This window comes from Ischnura elegans, chromosome 2, assembly GCF_921293095.1.
Source record: "Ischnura elegans chromosome 2, ioIscEleg1.1, whole genome shotgun sequence".
NCBI classification, from domain to species: Eukaryota; Metazoa; Arthropoda; class Insecta; order Odonata; family Coenagrionidae; genus Ischnura; species Ischnura elegans.
The window spans coordinates 144,893,686-144,911,451 of record NC_060247.1 but is presented as its reverse complement, the minus strand read 5'-3'; the positions used below and the strand labels follow the sequence as shown (position 1 = coordinate 144,911,451).

Below are 17,766 nucleotides of genomic sequence, written 5' to 3'. Positions count from 1 at the left end.
GCCAAATCTCACGATCTATGTGGCGAGGAAGGGGTCCAAAAAGTCGCCATAGTCAACTCTTGCAATTAATGGACGTTCCCATTACAGAATCTCTAACGGACATCAGTGAGTTCACTATACATATATACTTTGCGTTTTCTAAAGACGACCTCACATCCGTCACTAAGCACAATTCTCAATTGATGAACATGTTCGACGATCTGATTACTGAGCTGAAGAAGTGCTACCCAAATGCAGCACTCCCACTGTCATAGGTGAACTAAAGACCCCCCCAGACCCTTAAAAATTATGCAAGATTTTTAATACGGCTTCATTATCATAGAGTTCGTTTTGCATTACGAGATATCCTTGTGCCCCATAGGACAAAATCCTCGATCCGGCTTTGCTTGTGCCCCCCAGAAAGAAATCCTGGATCCACCTTCCTACTCCCGACAATATTACTTGTCAAATTCAACATGTTGGTTGGCATGGAAACCGTAGCTCTGCACAGATTTTCATCAGACACGTTTTAAAAAGTTCAAATAATTATGTAAAGGTTGAATACGATAGAATGACAAGTTTAAAAAATATCCTACGGTTTTTCACTGCGACAGTCCCAACAATCACTTTTGTAATTCATCATCTGGTCGTGAAAAGCGTACAATTCTGATCGGATTTTAATCAAAATTTTTTTATAAAGTTCAAAATAATAACATAAATAAGTATGAGGAGTTTGAGTTCGACATAATGACAGGATTTAAAAATAACCTACGATTTTCTACTGCACACTCCCAACAATCATTTCTCAAATTAAACATTTTGGCGTACAAAGTGTAATTCTGATCGGATTTTGATCAGACACGTTTTATAACTTTCACAAAAATGACAAAAAAATAAGTGATGTTTAAGTTGGACAGAATGACAACTTTTAATAAAATCCTACGATTTTTCCCGGCCACACTCATAACAATAAAGGTTTTTCAAAATAAACATTTGGGCGTTAAAACCATAATTCTAGCCGGATTTAGATCATATACATTTTAAAACGTTCAGAAAAATGACACAAAATGTTATGTGAAGGTTGAGTTAGTCCTTGCGACGGTCTCTGCAGAGATGTCTGGGATAGGAAAGGCCTCAGGCCAGCGCGTGAATCTGTCCACACAAGTGAGGCAGTAGCAGAATCCCCTTGATGGTGGCAGTGGACCGACGATATCGAGGTGGACGTGTTCGAATCTGGATGAGGGGCATTGGAACGTACCAATGGGGGCAGAGACGTGCCTGGTTACCTTCGATCGTTGGCATGGGATACATTTCTGGGACCACGATCGACAGTGTTTTCTTATGGATGGCCTCACGAACTTGGCTGTCATCAGCTTGACCGTCTTCTTCACACCAGGATGGCCCAGGTTATGCACAGAGTCAAATGCTTGCTTTCGGAGGGGTGTAGTGACAAACGGGCGTGGCATCGTCCCGGAAGTGTCGCAGTACAGTTGGAGATCGCTACCTGGAATGGGCAAAAGCTGTAACGACAAGGAAGAATGGGAATGGAGGAGAGTCGATAGCTCCTTGTCTCGTTGCTGCATTTTGGCTAGTATCTGGTAGTCTATGGCGGAGGATACGGCATCGACCCTCGATAAGGCATCCGCCACCATGTTGTCCTTGCCCGCCAGGTGCTGAATGTCTGTGGAGAACTGTGAAATAAAATTGAGGTGTCGGAACTGGCGGGGTGAGCACTTCTCTGGCTTCTGATCGAAGGCGTAAATCAGCGGCTTATAGTCTGTGAAGATAGTAAAAGTACGCCCCTCCAACATATGGCGGAAATATTTAATTCCCTCGTAGATGGCCAGCAGCTCGCGATCGTACGGGCTGTACTTTCGCTGAGCGGGAGTAAACTTGCGGGAAAAGAACGCAAGTGGCTGCCATCCGTCGCTCGTTCGCTGCTGCAACGCACCCCCCATGGATGTGTCAGAGGCATCGGAAAATAGAGCTAATGGAAGGGAGAGGTTGGGGTGGGCTAGTAAGGCCGCTTTCGCGAGCGTCTATTTGCACTGCTCGAAGGCGCACTGTAAGTCTTTCGTCCACTGAATCTTCTCACTCCCTTTGACACCCCCCTTAAGCACTTCGTTCAAGGGCTGCTGGACGACTGCGGCGTGCGGAATAAACCGTCTATAAAAATTTAGCATGCCCAAGAACTGCCTGAGACTTTTCACTGTTTTCGGGGCGGGAAAGCGGATAACAGCATCCGTCTTTTCCGCTGTTGGCCTAGTGCCGGAAGCACTGACGGAGTACCCCAAAAAGGTCACTTCGGGCACGCCGAACACACACTTGAGAGGATTAACAAGAAAACCGTGTTGTTGCAGACGAACAAACATCCGAAGATGGCGCCCGTTAGCGTCCATCGATGCGACCAAAATATCGTCTAAATAGACGAAACAAAACTCTAGTCCACGTAGCACTTCGTCCATAAAGCGTTGAAACGTCTGGGCGGCGTTTCTTAATCCAAACGTCATATAGGGGAATTCAAATAGCCCGAAAGGGGTTACTATAGCTGTTTTAGGAATATCCTTGTCATTAAGGGGTATTTGGTTGTACGCCCGAACCAGATCAATGCGAGAAAAAATTGTCTTACCCGCTAGATTGTGGGCGAAGTCGGCGATGTGCGGTACGGGGTACCGATCAGGAATTGTGCGGGCATTAAGGGCCCGGTAATCGCCGCAGGGTCGCCACTCGCCGTTCTTTTTCGGTACTGAATGGAGCGCCGACGCCCAACAGCTATCCGATCTTCGGGCCGAGCCACTCCGCTGCATCTCGTCAAACTCCCGTTTCGCAATGCAGTGGCGCCGACTCCGTGGGGCTTGAGGGGGCCCGAGCCCCCCCAATAATTCGTTATGGGTGTGAGGAAAAAAGTGTCAGGCTTGTCAATTTTCCCTGGAGTGTCCAGATATCGAGATTAGAGTGATCAGGGTTCTAACTTTGATCATATGGCTCTTATAAAATGCATAAAAGACTTACAATTCACTACTTATAAAATTTCCCGGGAAAAGATCCCCGGTTTGGGCCCCCCCAATATTTTTTGTAAGTCGGCGTGCCTGTCGCAATGGCAAGCTTATCGGGTGCAAGGCGTCGTGGCTTGCAAGCGACGGGAGGACCAGGCTTCGTCTTGATATGGTGCGTGGTGGAGTGTCGAGGCTCTCTCGGAATGCCGGCGGGGCGGGTAATGTCTGGAAATTCGGCTAAGAGCGAGTGAAAGGGGGATTCGAGCTCAGTCTTCACTTGGGGGGCGGAGCACTTGGCTTCAGGGCCGTGGGCGACGCGGGACGTCGCCGGGTTGATTAAACATTTTAGGCGGACGTCAACGAGCAAGTTATAGTAAGAGAGAAAATCTACAGCGATGATCGGCTGATCAACGGCGGCCACTACAAATCGCCAGCGGAACATGCGGTGGAAACCAAAGTCCAGATCCACCGGAAATCAACCATCCAGAACCATTCAGAAATTCCCGTTCGCGGCACAAAGTTGATACGCGTCGAGCGCGCGGCGCCCTTTCACTTGAGAGCGGGGGTACACGCACAGATCCGATCCCGTGTCAATCAAAAATCGCACTTTCGACACGGATTCGGTAACGTAAAGGCGGCGGGCGTTGGGTCAGTGATCATCAGCCGCCGTTAAACACTGCCCTGCGTGTTTCCCGCTACAAAAGAACACGGTTGCCTGCACTTCGATGCCTCGGCTCCAAAAGTGCTGTGATACCAACACCAATTGGGGTTATCATGGGCCGAGGGGCTTCGAGAACGCCAACGTCGACTCCTTGAGCGGCTGCGGCCACGGAAATGTGAGCGGGCGGCGCTAAGCGTGGCTACCTGACACGTTAGCTCCTCGATCTGTTTCCGAAGTGCGTCCATCTCGGGGTGGTGGGAAACAGCGGCAACATGCGGCCGCGGAGTCACCTCCTGAACTTTATCTGCAAGTTTGGCTAGGTTGTTCAATTCGGCGCCGTCTTTAACCGCTAGGATCGACTGGACAAGTGATGGTAAACGATTAAGCCACAGCGACCGCAGGATGTCGTCCGGCATGGAGGCTCCGGCCAGCGAGCGCATTGAGCGCAGGAGGTGGGAGGGCTTCCGGTCGCCCAACTCTTCCTGCTCGAGTAACTGGCGGATCTTCTGATCCTGCGATACAGACAGCCGCTGAATTAATTCTCCCTTGATTCTTTTGTATGGTTCACCCTCCGGCGGGTTGAGTATGATGTCCTCGACTTCTACTGCGTGGCGCTGGTCGAGTTGTGCGACCACGTGCGAGAACTTTGTGGTCTCGTTCGTGACGCCTGAGAGTGAAAATTACACCTCGAGCTGCGAAAACCACAAGGCCGGGCGCTCGGGCCAAAAGGGTGGAATGCGCATAGCTACACGATTCACTTGTTCTGCCATTTCGGGAGCCAGCGCAAATGGCGTGCACGTTTCCAAACACGAATATAAATGTTTTCACTGGATCACGTCGGGGTCACCAATACTGAAGGGAATATCAACACTTCAGTAACACGCAGGCGTAAACAATAAACAAACACTTTATTTTCGAACGACTTGTTACAGCCGTGAGGCGGAGTGGTGTAGACAAGATGTCGGACTCGCTATACTGTACGGCGGCGAATGGCGTCGTACGTTCTGGACGGTAGCGGTTGTGAGGGCTGTGAGCATAGAGTATCTATGGTTGTGAGCATGTTGTGAGACTGTCCTGCCGCAAGGTCGCTAAAAGGCTTTTACCGACCTTGTCTTGCCGTGCTCCACGGAGGCGGACTCTGTTGGCGGCTGTCGTAAGGATGAACAGTTGACTGACGAAATGCGTCTCTCCTTAAGCCGCCACAACAGAATGACAAGTTTAAAAAATATCCTAAGATTTGTCATTGCCATACTCACAACAACATCACTTCTCAAATTCAGCATTTTGGCGAATAATGAGTAATAATGATCGGATTTTGATCAGACAGGTTTAAAACCATTTGGAAAAAAAATAATATAAAAAATAATGTAAAGTTTCAGTTCGACTGAATGACAAGTCTATAAAACTTTCTGGGAAAAAAAGCTGGGGAAAGTCTACAACTTTCCCCAGCCACACTAGGAACAATCACTTCTAAATTTCATCATGCTGGCATAGAAACCGTAATTATTGTCAGATTTTGATCATGCACATTATGAAACGGTCAGAAAAATTACATAAAAAATATGTAAAGGTTGAGTTCAACAGGATGACAAGTTTAAAAAATATCCTACTATTTTGCACTGCCACACTCGAAACATTCACTTCCCATACTAATTATTTGGAAATGGAAAACGCAATTATAATCGGATTTTGATCAGACACGTTATAATACGTTCTGAAAAATATAAATTTATTTTCACTGAAGATAGCGACGACTACGAAAAAATAAACAAGCTGTTTACTAATAGCAGCTGCTACTTATACTTCCAACATAATTTTCAAAGTTCTGATGAGAATCATTATTTTAATATTGGCCTGTGAGTGCCACGCTGACTTGCATTCCCATCATGGTTAGCAGTAGAGCAAGCAGATACAGAATGCCTCCCACCCCTCCCTACATCCGGTGAGAAGAACGGTGGGAACTGCAAGCTGGCCGAGACGCCGGTGGGGAGAAGACACGACGTTGGTTGTTGGTTGGGAGTCGATCGCGGGATGTATACAGAGCAACATCTACTTGGGGATCAATAAAAGAATGGTCTTAACCTCTCAAAATCTTCCAATTCTGTTCCCTGTACTTCCTCTGACGGACCAGTAGCGGCCGTAAATCTTACATTGGCGTCGGAAGTGTCGGATTTTTGTCAGAGGAGGATACATATCAGAAGGTAAGACCATGTCTTCTCGAATTAGTTTAGGCGGACGAGAGGTGAAGCTCGAGCAGGCCATGGACGAACTGTGCGAACGACTCCGCAAGGTCGAAACGGAAAATAAGAGGCTGAAGGATAGCAGCGCGGCAACCGCGATAGAATCTCGACCACAGCTCGCATATTTCACGGCGGTTGGCGAGTTTTCGGGAAAAGTCGAGGAGGATGTCGACGCCTTCTTTTCAAAGTTGGAGGGAATCGCAGATCTCGGTGGATGGTCCGATGCCGATAGATTGCGAGTCGCTAAGCTGCGTATGCTCAGGGACGCTAATATTTTCATTCGTAGCAAAGACGAATGCCGCGAGGAGGACTCGTACGAAGTTTTTAAGGCTCTCGTTACGGCGCGGTATCGCTCCAAAAAGAGCGCGCGGTTTTTCCGGGAGATGTTGTCGAACCTCCGCATGTCACCGGGCGAAGGCATTGAGGCATTCGCTGACCGAGTGCGGGCAATAAATGCGCGAACCAACTCCACTGAGGGCCCAGCAGAACGAGTGGCGGAGCGACGTGTCGAGGCGGATCAGCGGGCGCTCGACACGTTCCTACGTGGGCTAACTGGGGAGGTTGGCCATCAGTGTCGACTGACTGCCCCTGAGACCTTCGATGCTGCCATCGGTAACGCCATCCGGATCCAGGAGACTGACAGGAGGCCGGCGGAGGGACCAAGGGATGGAAAAACCGCCCACCGAGTATTCCATGCCCCTAGCCAGCGCGTCTGCTTCAACTACGGGCAGTCCGGTCACTTTCCAAGCAGTGCAGCAGAGGAAGGCGCTGATTTATCTGTGGAAGGGGAGATCATCTGGCCCGTGATTGTAGGAGCCACAGCGGGGTCCAACAGGCGGGAGATTTAAACGGCGCTGGGGCCGGAAGAGCCGCCGAATCCGGCCCCTGGTAAGTGTAATCCTACCTCGTGTGGGCAGTAGGGGGGATTCATGCGATTTGGTGGCAGTAGTTAACATTTTAGGAAGAAAATGTGAAATGCTAATAGACACGGGGGCTCAGATTTCCCTAATCAGGCGCGCTGTATGTGGAACAGACAAAATCAGAGCACCTACGGTCAGAATTTTGGGTATTGCTGGGGGAAGAATGTGGAATTACGGGGAGAAAGAAGTGACCTCTTGTGTGGGGGCAGTGAAGTGTGATGTAAATATGCAAGTGGTTGAGCGAGTTGCAGAATTCGACGGGATTTTAGGTTTGGATTTTCTTAAGAAATATGGGGCATCAATTGATGTGAGTGGGGGTAAACTTTGTGTCGGCAAAAATAGTTGGCCATTAACAGGGGAAATAGTAGAGAAGAAACAGGACCTGAAGGAGGAGATCAGTCCTAATAAGAAGGAGGGTAGTCCTAAGAGACACGAAAAAACTATTTAAAATGTAGAGTTGAGGTTAGTAAATGCCATATCTGTGCCGCCGTGTAGCGAAAAAATAATTAGAACAACAATTGTAAGTGAAACCCCCATTCAGGGTCGCGAAGTGATTGTGGAGCCCATACTTCCGGATGTTGAGGGGTGTGCCGTGGCTTGTAGTTTGGGTATAGCGTAGGTGAAGATAACTCTGTTATCCTTCAAGTGGCGAATTTTGGGACAGAGGAAGTAAATTTTGCAAAGGGGACGTTATTGGCTACGGTAGACGAGCTAGTTACAGGGTTGGCGGGCGAAAGTGATGTGGCAAGATTTGGCCAAATAGGGACGACAGAAAATGTCACCAATAAATTAAATTTTGCTCATAAGCTGAGTCACCTATGGCCTGATGAGGTGAATGTGTTGAGGCCTGTCCTGGAGGAATTTTGTGACCTTTTTAGTCCTATGGAAAATCTACCTGCGACAGATATCGCGTACCTCCACATACCTACTAATGAGGCAAAGCCCATACATCGTCGCCCATACCGCACTCCGTACCATCAGAAGCCATTGGTAGAGAAATTTGGCAAGAGCAACTTGAGGCTGGGATAATTACACCTAGTGAAAGCCCATGGGCATCACCAGTCGTTATCGTGCCAAAGAAATCCACAGATGGGAAGCCGGATTTTAGATTTTGTGTGGATTTTCGGCAATTGAACTCCATCACCACACCCGATGTCTATCCGATTCCAAATATCGTCGATACTCTTGATTATTTGGGGGGGGGGTTTAAATATTTCACGGCCTTAGACATGACAGGGGTATCATCAAATACCAATGCACCCTGAATTACAGCCTAAAACTGGTTTCGTAGTCGAGAGTGGGCACTACGAATACACTAGAATGCCATTTGGATTGCGAAATGCCCCAGCTACCTTTCAGCGAATGATGGACGGAGTGCTCCGCGGATTAAAACCCTTACAGTGTTTATTTATTTTTTAGATTATGTTATTGTATTCAGTAGCGGAATTACAGAACACACCGAGAGATTGAGACGAGTTTTCGAAAAATTGAGGGAATCAAAACTTTCATTAAAATTTGAAAAATGCCACTTTGCCTTAGAACAGGTAAATTACCTCGGTGTAAGACGCCCGATGCTCTAAGGAGTGTCGCCGATCAATTGGCAGGGATTTTTGGAAGGAAACTCATAGACTACGGAGAGATGATTTTATTCGACTCGTGTACATTCTTCGCCGCCACACGTCCGGCTACCCGACGACCGCCTCCCAACGGCCCTCTCCGCTGACCTCCCCTCCACCTCCTTCTCCATCCTCAGCCATCGTCTTATTCTTTCACCAAGCTCTGCAGTTTCCCACGGGAGGATGGAACCGCCACAGGATACGAGGGAGTAAAGCGACCCGACTCTTCGCAGAGAAAGAAACTTGGGAAGGAATATGAGAGAGAGTGTAGGTGATGGGTTGGGGGCGTAAAAAGGGTGGGAATGGAAGTTGAGTTTGCTCTTTCTGTCTCTTACATCGGCCATATAATTTCGAAAGAGGGTGTGTGGCCTGACCCGGGAAAGATTGATGCTGTAAAAAACTTCCCAACCCCGACGAATGTGAAAGAGTTGCAATCTTTTCTCGGGCTAGCCAACTATTACCGGCGCTTTGTCGATCGATACGCCTCGGCGCGCCGAGCTGGCCAGGCCCCTTACAAGGCTTTTGAAGAAGGGGACAGCGTTTATCTGGGGACCGGATTGTCAACACGCAATGGGGGTTTTAAAGGATGCACGGACTTGTAGCCCTGTACTTGTATACCCTGATTTTAACAAACCCTTTATCCTCTCATCGGACGCAAGTAATTTTGCCCCTGGGGCCGTCTTATCACAAGAGGTCGCGGGAGAGGAGCATCCAATAGCCTATGCATCTCGGCAACTAAATGTCGCGGAAATCAATTATTCCACGGCGGAAAAAGAATTGCTGGCGATAATTTGGAGTGTTCAGCATTGGAGGCCTTACTTATTTGGGAACATTTTTAAAATTATGACAGATCACGCAGCATTGAATTGCTTTTCAGTATGAAGGACCCCTCTAGCAGATTGATGCGATGGACGTTAAAGCTCGGCGAATATAACTATTCCGTTATTCTCAAGCCAGGAAAACTCCACCTTAACGCCGACGGGTTAAGCCGAAAGATACGAGTGGTGGAGGTAATGGATGACGAAGATTGGAAGAAGTACCAAGCCGAGGATATGGTATGCCAGGAGTGGAAGTCGTGCGAGAGTTTTGAGGAGAAAAATGGACTGCTGTTCCGATCGACAAGTGAGGGATTAAAGGTGGTGGTTCCTGTGAGCCGACGGGAAACTGTGTTCCGCCAACATCACGACCACGCTCTGTCAGGACACCTAGGAGTAAAGCCGACTATTAGACGAATACGACAGATGTACTGGTGGCCCTCCCTTGATAAAGATGTGAGAGAGATGATTGCTAGCTGTGTTCCTTGTAATCAACGCAGCCCTTACGGCAAGACGAGGGCACCCTTGAAGAAACTTCCAGTAAGTACCTCCCCATTTTCCTTCATCAGCATAGATATTGTTGGGCCCCTGCCGCGCACCTCGAACGGCAACCGGTTTATACTTACCATTCTCGATCATTTTTCACGGTATTTAGAGATGGTGGCCATTCCATCACAGACAGCGGAAGTAGTGGCCGACGCTCTACTTAGGCGGTGGATTTTGAAATTCGGTATTCCTGATTATATGCTGTCGGATCAGGGCCCCAACTTTGAGTCGGCTTTATTCCAGAATTTGTGTAAATTTCTAGGGATATCTAAATTACGTACATCACCCTTTCACCCCAGCTGTAATGGAAGGTGTGAGAGAGTGCATCGAACCATCTCGCAAACAGTGGCGGTTTGCCCATAAGGACTCTCGGACGCCGCCCCTCCCAAATATTTGAAAAAGTAAAAAAAATAAATATCCATTAATTTATAATTATACATCTGATTAATCAAAGTGTTTTTTCAGTCCCATACATCGAAAGTGTTGGAAAAACACGAAAAGAAATAGCGCTAGAAGTTCGTATTTGTAGCCGTGGGGCGCTGGCCAGAACGTCCCAATCCATCCCCATGCAGTTATATGGAGAGTGGTAGTGGTGGGGGCAGCTGGTACTATGACGCGTCTAACATTGTGTCTTACGGAAGTCTTGGGACGTCGTCCGAGATTGCGGAGAGCGACGAGTGAGTTGACATCGCTGCGCAGGCCGGCGGGCGTATAATCTGGCATCTACTTGGTGCTGCCACAGAATAGGGACCTACGGAATCATAATGGTCACTGTTCTGGGTGTAGTTATACGATTTTAATTTTAAATTACTGGTAGGTATTGCTACAGTAAATAAATTATTCCATTATGCTTGCCTTTTTTGGTGTTTGAATTCCGGAACACATAAAATCCAACCAGTTAAAGGCCGTATTGACGAAGGAAAGCTATTCTCGAGTATTTGCCGCAGTTCTGTTATGATTACGAATTTCAAGAACCTTGGGGAAACTAATATTATAATATTTAGGCCTTAACGATGTATTAATATCTTCCCGATGATTAGAAATACGGTGCCTATTTTTCAGATAAATTTACCAAAATACCTGCAGTATTAGGAAAAATCAGTTAACATTCCCCACTGATTTATAATTTAAGAAATAGGTGCGTGCGTGATAGGGTGAAGGATTAAACATGATTAACCCGTAAAACTTGACTTTGAATGGAGTCATTCAATGAATGTCAAGAAGTTCCGCGTACAATGCACCTTTTGTGTGTAGGTTCATCATTTTTCTAGCCGACCTTGTTCTATTAGGTTATGTTCACCTAATTCCTCAGCGGCAGAGCGGTAGCTGTCTGACGGAAAATGTCCACTTGGGTCTGATTTAAGTGGCTTCGAAGAGTTCATATCAGTGCGGAGATCCTTACAGCTCCTATCTGTGGCTCAGAGTCGTCTTCTTTTACGATCTAGAATTTATATATTATTATATCATGGCAATGATTTCGAAGACATGATTATTCCAAATGCGACCCGTTGGCGTCTCGTGTGTTTACCACATATGAATCTTAGACTCAAGGAGATGGTCCGTGACGTCTCCTTTGTTTGCTTAAATGCCTTTGCTGACCTTAAATTCGTCCCTCGGCTGAATCAGCATTAGTGGACCACGACTTCTATCTCCCTTGAGTCGTCCTTATAGTAACGGCAAGACTCTCGGAAAGAAAGGAGTGAAATGAGCTCAAACATCATTTTGGAGGAGTTAACTGTGCGTAATTGCCGATTAAGAAGTTTCTTAGTGCTGTGGGTACATTCAAGAAGACAATTTTGAATTAATCATCAGTGCTCGTTTGTTTCAGAGAAAGATAGGGAAAAATTGTCCCAATTCTGTGTCCAGGGACTTTGTTCTTTTTGGTCGTATTTTTCGTCGGACTATTTTGTGTCGTCCCTTGTTTATTTATAGACTAGTGCCCTTGCCATGTGTTCAATCGGAGAGAAATTTTTGACCGGCGCTGATTTCAACGAACGTGTAATTTATCACTTTGCTGGACTAAAGGAAAGAAGGATGGACTTCTGCAATATAACTAAAGGCATGTGAGTATTTCAGATTTTGTTAAAAATGTGTGAGAAATGTTTAATTATTGATTTTAAATCATACTGTATTCAATAAGTAACGCGAACACCGCCATCAAAATTTACATCTGCAATAGCAAAGCGCGCGCATTCTAGTAGTGTTTGTTGCCTAGTGGAAGTCAGTGACACTCCCCTCCCTCCTCAGGTATTACAAGTGTCATTGCTACCTAAATCATTGCAAATGTTGTATAGATTTGACAAATAACGCATTATGATTGCAAAACGAACAACGGAAGTGTATTGCGGGCATATCCGCACGAAGAATGTAGGCGCTAAAACCTAAAGTTACGTATTTTCGTTTGAATATGCAAAATATCGCAGCAAATATATTTTTATTCTTCAAGATAATTGATCAGAATAATCGAGAGTCCGGACTAAGCCGAACCGTGTGACCGAGAGTCTACTGCATTTAGTATTTATTAATCAAGCTTCATTACGAAAACTAGGTATTGTTGTTGAAAAAAACGGAACATATGGCATCACAAAATTTAATTCCTAGATTGCCGTAAAAACTTAATAGAATACACGAAATATCAAAAAATTATGACCCCCGGTGGAGTGCGCCCCCCCTAGCATTTGACTCACGAGCCGCCACTGCTCGCAAATGCTAAGCCACTATGTTAATGGAAGAGACAATAGCTGGGATGTGTGGTTAGCATTTTCGGTGGCCGGATATAATTCATCCTATCATAGTAGCACGCGAGTGACTCCGTTCAAGGCGATTTTCGGTCGCGAAATGAAGACGCCCTTCCATTGCTTAGACACCGTAGAGACTGGTACGAGAGATTCATATGTGGACGAACTAAGTGATCAACTCAAGCAGATTTGGAAAGAATGTTTGGGGAACAGTAAGAGGGCCCTTGAATCACAGGCAAGGCAATACAACAAGAGGAGCAGGGATGTGAACTACCAGCCGGGCCAATACGTTTACCTAAACGACCCCTGTATAAAGCCCGGCAGAATCCGCAAGTTCCACAAACTGTTTTCGGGGCCTTATAAAATCCTTGAGGTGCTCAATGACTCGAATCTACGTTTGCAGCCACAGATATATACAATAGATTGGCAATGGGAGTGGGGGGGGGGTGAAGCCATGCCTTTCTGCTGGCGGCCATGTTGCTTTCACCGACCTATGCGTTTGCGTAAGTAGGGAACTGGAGGAAAATTACATTGTGAAAGATAATGGCGCATTGATTAAGGCTATGAACTATAGAAAACGTTGTCATTTTCGTTTAAGATGTATCCAATTAAAAAGAAAGGGACCGATTTGGCACTTACGTGGTAAATTAACCAATCTTTGAGCGGAACATAACCGTGACGAAGTTATGAAATTGGTAATATAAGCTGAGCTAAGATTAATACTAATTCGGTTCCTGCTCAATATTATGGAATTGGAATCCATATGCATGAGTTATCTCGAAAAAAAATATTGTGTCCCAAATGTAGAAGGGGCGTAGCAGATGGGGAAAATGGTTAACTACGTCGTCTGCTAGTGTAGGAAGGTAGCCTACAATCGTGAATACATGGTATTGTTCACCCTTAGATTTACCAGCGACATTGTCACACTATTCAAACAAAATAATTCGAAAATTCCAAAGGTTTAATGCTTCCACTTACTGTATTTTTGTTGTCAAAGAGTTGTTGCTCAGTTAGAGTTGTCAATTAGACGAAAAACGTAGAAGCAATGCTACCTAACCTTTCACTGCCATAAGTAATCGGGCCAAAAATATTACGTAATTAAATTTGATTCAACCTATTTAAACCCATTATGATCTAACTTTCTGAGCAAGGCTTGGTGCTGTAAAATGCTTTTCTGAGGTCGTAAAGAGTCAATGCGATTGAATTCCTAATCTTAAGCACCAGAAATATAATTTACATTATTTTATATAGGCAGTGTTTTGGATTTCCCCTCACGATCACCCAATAGCGAACTTGAAAAGAAGTTATTGGCTTAAAAAACTCAACGATTTGATCCATGATCATCAATAATCAGTTTCATGTTGTTATAATATTCGAAGGGGAAGCAGACTATAATATAAATCTTACATCATGAGGGGGTACGTTTTTAATTAGAATTTCTATCTTACCGGGATAAGTGATTATAACAGACACCATGTTCTATATAGAAGCCACAAAATGATCAAATACCTGATAAGTGCTACATGGAAAGGTTGAATTATAATGAATGTGACCGCGTCATTTCACCGCGAGCACATGCAAACCATTATTTAAGCGATCGGTTTCTCGGAATTTCACTCAATAGATATTAACAAAGTCAAAACTTATGCTTTTGAAAGAAATTCGTTAAGTTTCCAGATAGAGTTAAAGGTGCATAATACACGCTCTACATATCTAAATAAATAATAATACTACAACGGAAATAAAATTCCGATACAATGTAATAATGCTACAGCGGAAAGTATATGACATAATGGAAACTGGAGAAAGTCTTTTCTTGGTAAACACAGAAAACACAACTGAAAACATCATGATGATTCCGTCATCAAAACACAGACACCGAGACAGAGAATGCACATGTTATTAACCCCTCAACGCCGTCATGCGTACCCAGTACGCTTCCTGACCTACTGTATATAATTTTTTTTCTCCGCCAGATATTGTATTTTAGATTAAAACAAATTACTCTATCTTTTGAAGAAATGCTTTCCCTCTCCAATAAAATATTCATAACGACTTTAGGCCTTCAGAAATTTTTAAAATGATTCGATGAAATTCCGTTTTAAACCAGCACATTGACGACTTCGGTCGAAAAACTCAACGCCTATATTTATTCAAACGCTTGAAAAATTATTTTATAGTAGCGCACTACATTATGCAAGTTTACAAAAAATTTTAATGATAATGATCGTATATTATGAACGATATAAATTATTGAATGATAGTATGCCAATAAGGTGAAGTCTTCTTAATCCCATCCGGCCGCTGGGATGGTATTTAAATAAATGCCCGCCGCGCTTGAGGGGTTAATTACCGATCCTAGAGATATGAAGCTACTGCATTTGAAATGATATCGCTTTCAGAAACTCCGGTAAATATCCGCTTCCGTCACACACCTTTAAAATTTGTTTTGGAGAGCAATTTGCATTTCAGCAAAAATAACGTGTCACAGTTTCATGATGCTATTTCTACAACTATGTGAATTTTGCCAACAATAAATTTAAAAAGGTAGAGCATAACCTGCACTTCACGTGATATAAATTTCGTGGCGATACGTACAAAAAAAAGGCTTTGGAAAATATTTTCATGCTCTGTGAGATGGAAGCGGAGACATTACTGAACGCAAACCATGCTTTCCTTATATCTATTATTTACGCGTGTAGAGACACATTTTCGCCCCCAGGAAAATTTCCCCTCGTAGTATACTTATATGTGCACCCCCACATAACGCAGTGGTTCACCATTCTTCTTTTAAAAAGCTCCAAAAGCAGGAAAAGTAGCCTCTCAAATACACGTATGTTAATGGCACATGAGCAACGGTCGGTGAAAGCAAGATGGCTAGTTGCGCAAAATTCTTCTGCCGGCCGGCTTCAGCGCCACCGTGAGGAAAACATAGGCACTGCCAATCTATTGTATATATCTGTGTTTGCAGCTACGTTTTAGGACTATCGTGGTGCATAAAGACCGCGTTGAAGCACATATGGATGTGAGAAATAAGGAACATGAATTCGCAGACGCAATCAGGGGCGAGAAAAGGCGTGGGCGTCCGAGATTACTAATGGCGAGTGGGAAAGGAGTTGAGGAAGCATCAACGTCTCCAGAATCGTTTGCACCTCCCCTCCTTCCACTCCAAATGCAACAACGAGGAAGAAAGAAATAGTGACAGTTTCCCCCTGTCCCTTCTTCGAAAATTGATGCCGTTTCCTATTTGGAGAGCGAGGCATCTTGGTCGGCGGTTTCCGATCATTCGGAGGACGAGCGCGGAGACGAATGGAAAGCCGACCGACCACGCCCACTCCGAGCAGAGCAGCCGTTACCTAAGCGTTTGCCATACCCGTTGCGAAGTAGGCGGCGAGTTGCTGATAAAGACAAGGAAGACCCCGTGGAGATTGTTGACACGTCGGCGGCGACCTTGCCCGTTACGACCTTGCCTCCCACCATGTCCCCACTCCCTTTTGAAGATAGCGCGGACCGCGCGAAGATAACGCAGACGGCAGCGGAGACTCATTTGACCACCATGCCCCCTGAAGCCCTCCCATCCCTCAGTGCAAATTCCCCCGAAGTGTGTCCCGGTGCATATGATGAGCAAATCAGCGAGAGTAATTGTGAAAGTACGACGCTAGCCGTTTGCCCATATAATTTGAGGCCACGGCCATGTTAAAAAGTGAGTGATGAGGCCATCATGTTGGCCGAGTGTTTGCCCGAGGGGCGATGAGTGTTCTTGAGTGTATGGAAGTCTACGTATGTAGCATCTATGTAAGTGCGACGGGACAGAGTGTTTTCCATTTGGATAATGGAGTACTAGTTGAGAAACATCTTTAAAATTGGTGATTGCATTATGTCCTTTCATGAAACGAACAGTGATTTAGTATGTTACGGAATTTTGAGTTGGTAATGGTATCATCTTTTCCCAGTTGATTATATGAAATTATTGAATTGAATTACAGTGTTTATATTGATTCAAGGGGAGTTATTGGGTTTACTACGAAGCACGCATATTGTTTAAATCTCTTCCAAAATGACTTGTGCTGACTTTGAAGGGGTTACCATAATCATGTACTGTGGGATTGTGATTTGCTTAATAGCGTTATATTGGGTGCTGGGTTCATTGTGGTGTTGTATTCTTGTCCTGTTGTTTCAACATTTCATCCTGTTCTCCTATCGGTGGTGACCAATATCTTATTTTTTTTAAATTTCCACTATAAGTCCATTTTTTTGTTGTTTAATTCTAAAGATGAATGCATCTATTTTTTCTTGTCAATGTTAAGTGGTATAAATCTCTATGTTGTGTGGGAATGCAAGTGGTCGGCTGACAGTCAGAAAAATTTCACTATGTTCAATTTTTCTTTTGGAGATGGATGCTTAGGGAGATTTCTATTGGGAGACGTCCCAGATTATTAGAAAATATGATTGATTCCATGCAATCACGATTACGGTTTGTAATTTCAAAAACGGTGATATTATTAAATATGTTTCTTGAAGTATGCGCATTTCATTCCTAATATATCAACGCAAAACGAAATGTTCTGTTCATTCCTCACATTATGAAATCCTGATACCTTTTCAGCAATTTTCGCGGCAAAATGAACGAGCGCAGAACATCGAAATATATCATCAATCAAATGCCCCAAAGGCGTTATTCCGTCTTAAGTGTCTGCTTTCACTGGTGAATTTTGATTTTCCTAAGCGCACAAATAGGTAACAAATGAGATTTTTCTGACAGCCTTCATCGACTTGACTATGATGTTTGTGATTCTTCCACAGGCGTTACATCTGGAAGAATTTAGATTAAATTATATCATCCACTTTTACTTATCCTTAGGCTATTAGTAAATCTCCTCTTGATCTCCTCTTAATATTTACTCGTAGAAATGTAGGATCGATATGGCAAAAAAATTTGCAGCCAGAAAAAATCACATGATAAATCAATGAAGTGGCAATTTCGCACTTTAATAGTAATGAATTCTAAATCTATTTTCCACACTCATGTAATTTTGAATACAAAGACTTGAGGACGAGAGGACATGCGGTATCCACTATATTATTCAATTAATAACATAAAGCTAAGAAAAAGTGGTGGAATATTGATATCCAAGTGAAAAAACGACACATCATCATCCCCACACACGATAATGGCCAAGTTTCACCACGTCAAATACCGAGAGATATTTTTTACAGCGAAGTTCGATATTTTGAATATCGGTAATTATACATTT

The 17,766-nt window shown here is 44.6% G+C and overlaps 2 protein-coding genes across 2 annotated transcripts; one reads left to right on the top strand and one right to left on the bottom strand.

Annotated features, from left to right (window-relative positions):
- Positions 1-3,644: 3,644 nt before the first annotated feature.
- Positions 3,645-5,685, bottom strand: LOC124153300. Its single transcript, XM_046526396.1, has 2 exons — positions 5,574-5,685; positions 3,645-4,303 (listed from the first exon to the last, which is right to left on the bottom strand). Exons 1-2 carry the CDS (start codon positions 5,683-5,685, stop codon positions 3,645-3,647), a joined length of 771 nt encoding a protein of 256 aa, XP_046382352.1.
- Positions 5,686-9,425: 3,740 nt separating this feature from the next.
- LOC124153298 lies at positions 9,426-17,337 on the top strand. The gene is made up of 3 exons (XM_046526395.1): positions 9,426-9,767; positions 15,765-16,149; positions 17,315-17,337. Exons 1-3 carry the CDS (start codon positions 9,426-9,428, stop codon positions 17,335-17,337), a joined length of 750 nt encoding a protein of 249 aa, XP_046382351.1.
- The last annotated feature ends 429 nt before the right edge of the window (positions 17,338-17,766 follow it).